The sequence below is a fragment of the Balaenoptera musculus genome, chromosome 2 (assembly GCF_009873245.2).
Source record: "Balaenoptera musculus isolate JJ_BM4_2016_0621 chromosome 2, mBalMus1.pri.v3, whole genome shotgun sequence".
Lineage (NCBI taxonomy): Eukaryota > Metazoa > Chordata > Mammalia > Artiodactyla > Balaenopteridae > Balaenoptera > Balaenoptera musculus.
This window is the reverse complement of record NC_045786.1, coordinates 171,712,789-171,721,839: the sequence shown is the minus strand read 5'-3', so window position 1 is coordinate 171,721,839 and position 9,051 is coordinate 171,712,789. Positions and strand designations below refer to the sequence as shown.

General features: G+C 59.8%; 1 protein-coding gene across 1 annotated transcript; it reads left to right on the top strand.

Annotated features, from left to right (window-relative positions):
* Positions 1–1,669: 1,669 nt before the first annotated feature.
* On the top strand, positions 1,670–5,695 carry RTL1 (retrotransposon Gag like 1). Its single transcript, XM_036842074.1, has one exon. The coding sequence runs from the start codon at positions 1,670–1,672 to the stop codon at positions 5,693–5,695; it is 4,026 nt and encodes a 1,341-aa protein (XP_036697969.1).
* Positions 5,696–9,051: the final 3,356 nt, after the last annotated feature.

Genomic DNA, 9,051 nt, shown 5'->3' with positions numbered 1-9,051 from the left:
GAGGGAATGACATGATCAGAATTTTCTATTATTCTAAGGCCTTAAATTTTAGCCAGAAAATGATTTCGTTGAGTTTATGTGTCAGGAATTTTTATGCTAACAGGTTTGGATTTAATATCGTAGACAGCAAATAAACAGCGAAAGGTTTTAATCAGAGGGACTGCAGGATCAAATTTAACTGTCATGCTAACAAGAATGTATTTAATTTTGAGAAACAGCAGATCAGAATTTCGTATCGTGTTGGAAAGTCTGGATTTTAGCCAATGAGGAGTTTTACACAAGGGAAGGCATTTTTTTTCTAATAGATTGGCCCGGTGGCTAAAAAGAAAACTGAGAAGCAACAAAAAGCGTTAAATGCATAAAGAGCAGTAACTGTAGAGCTAATTAATTGGATAGCCAGAACTCAATCTGCTCTGCCCCAACAGAGAAGTGTACAAATAACCCCAACCAAAACATCTCTGTAAATTCAGCCTTGGCCCACTAAAACCACCCATGATCAGATTTTCAAAAATCCATCCTAAGTCACTCAGATGTCAAAGTTATCTGATACCCTCCCCACACCCCCGACCCCTTACTGAATATCCCAGCTCTACTAGATATACCCTGATGTTGGCGGGGAAACCAACCAGCAACAGAGAAGGGGCATCTGCTAGAGCAAAGAGATTGCAGGGGTGTACGAAGATTTTTGCACAAGCGGAATGGAGGCCAAATGTTTGACGTTCCTGAGCTCCCACGGACAGCGAGGGCAATCTCGGGAGAGTGCAGATTTTAGGAGGGGTGGGCAAATGATTTGCAGGTCTCCTCGACAGCTCAGAGCTGGGGAGAACGCTGCATTGGAAGTTGGTGAAAGACAGGAAATCAGCAAAAACTCCGAGTCAGAATCAAATCACAAATGCACAAGTCTCTGGCACACAGTAGGTGTTTTATAAACGTTTCTGGAAAAAAAAGAAAAGCCAGAATCCAGATCACTACTTCTGCCTGCCCCCGATGTCTGCTTCGAATCTGGGAGAGGAAATAAGAGCTATTTTGGGCGTCTGAGCCAACCGATGGGATAGCAGCCAAATGCCCATTTTCTCCTCTTGCCCTGAACTTGTTAAACAGTAGGCATCTCTGCTGGAGATCCCCACCTCACAAGCGAGGAGGCCCAGCCTGCCAGGGGCGGCTTTGGACGGCACTGAGATGTGACCTCTGTGACTTTCTGGTGACCAAGGAAGGGAAGGGAGGCTGACCAGGCCTGTGTGCCAGGGTTGAAATGAAGCAGCTAATGCACCCTGCCAGGTGCCTGCCTGCCTGCCACGGTGGCCGCTCCGGGCCCATCAACTCCACAGAATTTATGGGCTGTGAATTTCTTACAGCCACGGGGGAGTGGTCAGGCCAGACAGGCAGAGTAAGCCTGGGAGAGTAGGTGGGAAGGTCAGGGGTTTGCAGATTTTTCTCTCCATGGGATGCCCCAAGTTGGACCCAGGGAGGCTTTCCCCAGCTTCTCTCTGCTCTGCCAAGTTGGGCATCTGATTTGTCCTGGAGACCCTGACCTCATGAGACCCTAAACCACTGCCTTTCCTCGCACCCCCTCCCCACCCCCAGGTTCTGATCTCTGCCATCCCAGGCACTGACCAGACGCATCACAACCTTACCAGTCTTCAGAGAACACTCCTTCCCATCCGACGAAATGATAGAACCCTCTGAAGACTCATTTGAGACGATGATGGAGCGTAAGAATCCATCATCAAAACAAATGGAGTCCTCCGAGGGCTCATCCAACACCACCGTGGAGACACCAGGCAGCAGAGCGGAGGCGGCGGCAGCGGCGGCAGGGCTGGCCAGTGGCCTGGCCCAGGAAATGGAAGAGCTGCCCATTGATCTCCTCCAAGACATGGAGGAGCCATCCAGTGGCCCACATAGGGAAATAAAGGATCCACCCAATGACCTACTCCAAGACCTGGAGGAGTCACGCGATGGTTCACATCTGGAAGTGGGGGGTCCATTCGGTGGGGCACCTGGTAGAATGGAAGAGGCATCAGTCAACCCATGGGGAGCCCAGGAAGAGCAAGACGACTACACTGACCTGGCGGGGCGGGAAGAGGAGGAGCGTCCCGAAGAGCCGACGGACAGCTCGACAGCAGAAACCATGGGCATGGTGAGGTCCATCATCTCTCTGTACTTCCGGATGCAAGACCTCAGAGAGCAGCAGAGGGTGGCGGAAGAGATCTTGATGAAAGGGATCAGCGCCGGCCAACTGCCGATCCCAGGCAAATTCTCGGGCGATCGCCGAGAATACCACGAGTTCATCGTGCTCTGCCAGCTGATCTTACAGAGCTACCCAAGAATGTTCTACAACGACCGCCTGCGAGTGGGCTACGTCATCTGCCACCTCTCGGGCTTGGCCTTGGAATGGGCCAAAGATCTGGTGGAGAGAAAAAGCCCCCTGACTGACGACTTCCCAGCCTTCCTGGAGGCCATGTCCGATATGTTCCAGTACCGCCAGGCCCTGCAGGTGGCGGAAGAGGCCATGTTCAACCTCAGGCAGGGGGATCGCGCCGCCGTCGAATACATCCACGAGTTCCAGGGCCTGGTACCCACCCTGGGCTGGCCAGACGAAGTCCTGCAGGCCCACCTGTGCCAGGGGCTCAAGGAGGAGATCAGGCGCTATCTGTTCCGCGTCCCTCAGCCGGATTCGCTGGACAGTCTGATCGTGCTGGTCCTGCAGATAGAAGAGAAGCTGGCAGAGAGAAGGGCGATGCTCAGGCTGCCCCCGGAGGCCCGCCCGCGGAACCTGACCTGGATCGACTCACCTGCTCCAGAGAGGTGGATGGTGAGCAGCGGGCTGCCCTGCGAGGTCCACCCCGCCATCAACCGCGACCACCTCTTCCTGCTGCTCATGGTGAGGGTGAACCCCTACCACAGCGTGGCGGTTCGGGCCCTGGTCGACTCGGGGGCCGATGGCAACTTCATGGATGAGAGGTTCGCCCAAGAGCACTACGTCGAGCTCTACGAGAAGCCCTACCCACAGTCGGTCCAGTCGGTGGACGGCTCGCTGGTCGGCCACGAGCGCGTCTGGCTCTACACCGAACCCCTGGTGTGCATCCACCAGAACCACCAGGAGTCCCTGGAATTCGACATCATTCCGTCTCCCAACTTCTCCGTGATACTAGGCGTCAACTGGCTCCGTGTCCACGCCCCAGAGGTCGACTGGGTCAAAGGCCGCTGCACCTTCCACTCTCCCTACTGCCTGAAGAACTGCTTCCGCCCGCCCCCACCATGCATCGCTCTGGAAAGACATGCCATAAGCTTGCTGCCCGGATTGCCGCCCCTGTACTCCGACCTGGCCGACGTGTTTAACCCGAAGGAAGCAGATGAGGAGACTTCCGACCAGCCAAGCTCAGACGGATCCGATGATCTTTCTGAATCAGAGCCCTCTGAGCTTCAGCAGGCTGGAGACAGTGATCACAGCGAGACCTATTACGAGTGTCCCTCCGCCGCGCCGTGGGAACCTGTGGGAGCCGGGATGCAAGAAAGAGCCAGGCGGGAGGAATACTGGGACCCGCAGGACATGCTGACCAGCAGACACGACTACGTACAGATGATCCCAGAACTGTTCGACCAGTTACACGGAGCTACATGGTTCACAAAGCTGGAGCTGCGCGGCACCATCGTGGAGGAAAGCATGAACATACACCAAACAGAAGATGTATGGAAAGCAGCGTTCGGTTTGGAGCTTCAAGAGATGACGAGCTACCAGCCCTTCCTGATCTGCGCGGACCCTATCATCCCTCAGGGCGTGATTCACTTTATCCTAAAGGACATGCTCGGCTTCTTTGCCCTCTCGTACGGGCAGGACGTCCTGGTCTACTCAATGAGCCAGGAGGAGCACCTCCACCACGTCCGCCAAGTCCTGGTCCGCTTCCGCTACCACCACGTCTACTGTTCCCTGGACAGAAGCCAGTTCCACCGACACACCGCCGAGTTCCTGGGATTCGTCATGACCCCCAAAGGGGTGAAACTCAACAAGAGCATCGTGGGCACCATAACAGGGTACCCCACCCCTGGCTCTAAGAAGTCCCTGCGAAACCTCATCGAATTCGCCTTCCCGTACCGGCACTTCGTGGAGCGCTTCGCCGTCGTCACGGAGCCCCTGGTGCGGCAGCTCCTGACCGACCAGCCCTTCTACTGGGGGCACGAGGAGCAGGAGGCCTTCGAGTGCCTGAAGCGGGCTTTCCGCAAGGCGCCCCTCCTCCACCACCCCAAGCCCCAGAACCCGTTCTACTTGGAAACGGGCGTCACCAAGACGGCCCTGCACGCCTCCCTGATCCAAGTCGACGAGCAAACCTGCAAGCGAGTCTGCTGCGCTTTCTATTCTCGAAACATCTCCCCGATCGAGGTCGAGGCCTCGCCAGCGGAGATGAAGATCCTTCCAGTACGGGCTGCCTTCATGGTGTGGTGCCGCTACCTGGAGAACACCGAGGAGCCCATCATGATCCTTCTCAACACAGAGGATCTGGCCTCTCTGAATAATGACAGGCTCACCGTACTTCTCCCCGGGCATTGGGTCTTCTTCTTCTCCCACTTCAACTTTGACGTCACGGAGCGGCCAGAACCAAAGGGCGGCCGGCCCCTGCCACCCGTGCGGAAACTTCTCCGGAGAAGGGCCTTCCAGCACCGCGCTGCCACTCGGCCAGTGATGCTTTTCGCTATGGGAGGGTCCCCCAGGGATCAGTCCCCGGAATCGGGGGACGAAGAGGAGAATGAAGATGCCCTTCATCAGGACGAGCCAAATGGGCAGAACCTCCAGCAGGAGTTCCTGGCTCTGATACCAGTTGACCAAATACTCAACAGCTTCCTTGCCCATTTCAGCACGGCCCAGATCAGGGCAGTCATTCTGCACTTCTTCCGAGGCCTCCTGTTCTGGAAGAACCTCCTGGCCGTGGCCGCCCTCCTGGTGCTGCTGAGGCCCAGAAGTCACCTCGCCCTGCTGCCCGCGCCCCCCTTGGACATGGCCCGGCCGCCGCCATGGCGCTCGCTGCGCCTGCTCCTAGACTCGTCCCTCATCGCTGGCAGCGGCATCGCCACCGCCGTCGCCCAGCTGTTCACCCAGATGGCCCCTCTCACGGGCGCCAACGCCACCCCCGCCGAGGAGCCAGCCGAGCTGTCCCCGGGCCCTGGCCAGTGGCAGCACAACGCCCTGCTTGGCCTGCGATTCACGCCCGAGTTCTGGCAGATGCTGTGTGAGCTCTTCGCCGTCAGAGTCGCCCCCCGTGAGGGGACCCACCCCCACCCGCGCCCGCACCGCTACCTGGAGCTGCACGTCGTCGACGCTGAGGATGTCGCCTTGCGAGAAGCCCTGCAAGACGACCTGCAACGTTACCGTCAGTGTGGCCTGCATGACGGCCTGCAAGACACCTCGCAGGACGAGCAGGAGAACGACGTGCAGGAGACCCTGAGCACCGACGCCTCGGGCGCCCTCGGGCCCCGCCAGCGCCTCCCCGCCGACGCCGACGCCCACCGCCTGCTCTACATCCGCAGCGCCCGAGGGGGCTCCAACCCGATCAACCGGGAGCTGGCAGCCAGGGCCCTGGCCCGCTTCCTGACCACCATCTACACCCAGTCTACACCCACCCTCGCCGGGGTGAGCCCCCCCGGGGAAGGAGCAACGCTGCAGGAGCTGCCCAGCGGAGAGGAGGACGCGGACCTCGACTGAAAACGCCTCCTCTCCTCCGCCCCGCCGCCCCACAGGACCCCCCTCCAGCCTCCCCGTGCCTCAGCCGGCTTCGCTCGGACCCTGGGCCCCCTTCCTGCCACTTCTGACCCAAGGGGAAACACTTGAGAAGGGCAAACAATCAACTCATCAACCAGCAACAGTATCCGTGCCAACGGACTATCCAGTGGACTGTCCAACCATCAGAGACCCAGAGCCAGCTCAGGGCTACACAATTCCGTCTTAATTCTCCAGGTCCCAGGCCTGCAACTGGGCGTGAGATCCATGAGAGGAGAGAGCAGTGGTGAGCAAGAAATGACCCCATGACCCCAGGCCAGGTGAAGAAGCAGCACAGCGGACGCAGCCAAGCAAGCGGATGCCAGGGACCCACCCCCCTGGCGTGAGGAGTGACCACCTTGGGCCACCCTGGGACACTGACCTCGGGTGCTCCACTGACCTCTTCTACCTCCACCACCGGTGCTCCTGCCCCCCTGGGCCCGACCCCGACCTCCCCCGCCCCACCTCCCTGCGAAGCTGCGCCCGCCCCCCGTCTGGTCCAGCTCCCTCGACGCTGACTGTCTGACCCTGAGCTCTGGTTCTCACCTGGATGGTGCTGCTCCAGAGGGTCCCGACGTGCCAGTACTTACCGGACTCGCAGCCTCAGGCGTCCCTGCGACTGTCCGGGACGCTGACGGGGTGACTTCGCCCGGGGGGGCGCCCTCCCCCACCCCAACACTGACAGCACAGGGGCCTGAGGCCCGAGACAAGGGGAGGGGCTCCAAGAGAGACTGAGAGAGGCCCGAGACAGCCAAGTAGCTGAGGGGGCTCCTACCAGACCACCGCTCTCTGCCACGGGGAGGAGACCCTCCCCGCCTTCCCCTCCTCACCGCTTCCCACCCCCAAAATAAAGCAGAGTTAAAAGATGATCTGACTCTGTGGCTTGTTCTGAAGGTGGAGGGTGGGGGCAGGCAGGATGGAGGGCCAGCAGGTGGAGCGGGGGAGGGGCGGGGGTGGGGCTCCCCCCTCCCCCAGGCGCCTGGCATGCAAGCTGGGGGAGGCGGGGGAGGAGGGGAACACGGGGAGCTGCCTCTTCCGGAGGGTCCGGATCAGGGACCCCAGAAATCCAAGTCCCAATTCGTCCCACACGAGAAGTGAGGGGTGGGCGGGCTGTGCCCTGCCCCCCTAACTCGGAGGGTCTTCGAACCAAGGAACCTCGGCTTCAGCAATTCCCCCACCACCACCCCTAGTGGAGAAGGCCAAGGTAACACGGCCATAAAAGTGGCAGAAAAGCTGTTCTGAGGGTGCACTGCCCTGGGAAGTCGGAGGGAGTCCCGGGGAGGGAGGACAGCGGTGACCGGCCACTCAGGGCTCACTCATCCCACAGCCCAGCCCACGCTGACCGAGGGCCCCTCTGCCTGGCCTCGGGGCCCACCCATCCGGCAGCGGTCTTGCACCTCCCAGATCCGCCACCCCTCCACACTGGGACCACTCCTTGCGGGGGACCTAGAACCTCCACTTGGGGAGGGGCTCCAACACGGGGGTCCGTGCACGTGGGCCCTCACACACCATGTCATGGGCCTTAAGTCTGCCCTCTCAGCACAGAATCTGCCCCTGACAGTGGCACCATGAGATCACCAAGCAGATCTCAGGTTCAAAGGTCAGGGGCTCTGCAGGGGCCTGACTCCCCATCCCCCTCACAGGCCTGCCCCTCCCCACCCCTGAGGAAAGTCGTGTCCCTCCCGGACCCCCCAGAGTTCTGTGCCCTCTCCGGCCCCAGCCGGCGTTATGCCCGGCGCCCTCGCTGGTCCCCGGAGCGACTGACTGTCGCTCACCACCCACCCATCTGTCTGAGGCATCTACCCCCGGCGGCAGCACCGCGAGATCATGGTCAGGGTCCCCAGGTTCAAAGCCCAGGGCTCGGCAACACCTCTGGGCTTCTGGCCGCCCCCCGGCCCCCTGCTGACCGGCTGCACCCCCTCTCCCAGCCTCCTCCTCCTCCTCCTCTGTCACTCCGACCCCTCGGAGCTCCTGTCACAAAGGAAGTCACACTCGGGGTCCCTGTCCTCCACCGCCCCCCATGCGTGGACTTCTTATGCCGCTTATTCAGGAGAAACTTGGGAAACCAAGGCCCAGAGAGGGCAGGTGCCCTGATGCTGGCTGAGAAGGGGTCAAGAACAGAGGCGGGACTGGGGTCCTCCCCGGTGGCCTCCGCCCTCTCACCCTGGGCCCCTCCGTCCCCGCCACGCCCTGCACACCTGCAGTCACGGACCCAGGAACGATGCCCACAAACAGCCACCATCACTGAGGCCCCAGGAGCCAAGGGCACCCTACCTGCCTGTCTGTCCACCCCCTGACAGCAACTCCAAGAAGCCATGGGCAAGCCCCGTGGGTCAAGGTCAGGGGCTCATCTCCAAGAACCCCAAAACCCCCTTAGTGGCCCTGACTCCAACTTGCTGGGTGACCCTGGCTAGCAGCTGTCACCCTGCTGTCAGGGCTGTTTTCCTATCATCAAATGGGGGGTGTGGTTAGAGGGGAGGGGAGTTTCAGGGGCAATGAGACACAGTCTCCAAGGGCCTCTGATTCCTAAAATCCCCTCTGTTCCCAGAGGACGCTCTTCTGGGGGTTCCCGAATCCCTTGGCGTGAGCTCCCCTGGAGCAGAGCCTGGGGTCATGGTGGGGAGGCCACGCCCAGCACTGGCCCCTCACCCAGCCCACCCTCGGGGGGTCCTAGAGGCTGAACCTCCAGGGCAAACCTGCTTGGTAGGGGCTGCCCTGGGCGATGGGACGCATGATGACCCCTCTCATCCCTGCAGCCCAGGACCTGCCAGGAGTGCCACTCTTTCCAGCCAGGCCTGTGCAGGTGGAGGGGCAACGGGATGACCTCTCGGCTAAGGTCGAACAGAATTCGCTACCAAACAACCAGCCCTGCCCTACAGTGGGGAGCCCAGACGCCCACTAAGGTGCACACACTTATCCACGGTGACACGCCCGCACACTCACACACACGTAGAGCAGTGGGGCTGACCGCACAATAGTGCTGGCACAGCAGTCTGGACACAGTGGACGGCGGTGTGCTGGTCTAACTGGGTCCCCCACCCCAGTCCAGCCAGAAGGGGCTGTATCCCCATTTACAGACAAGAGAGGCAGCTCCCAGGGCAAGGAGGACAAACTACTGACAAAGCAAAAAAAAACACTGGGTGATGGTGTCCCCACCTTCCTAGAAAAAGAGTTTAGAGAACACAATACAAACCTTTTTACTCCTGAAAGCAAGAAAAAAGTTAGTATTGAAAGACATGCTGGGTTATGACATCATGGCACCACAACAAAGGTGGAAACTCAAGACAAAAGACAGGTTACAC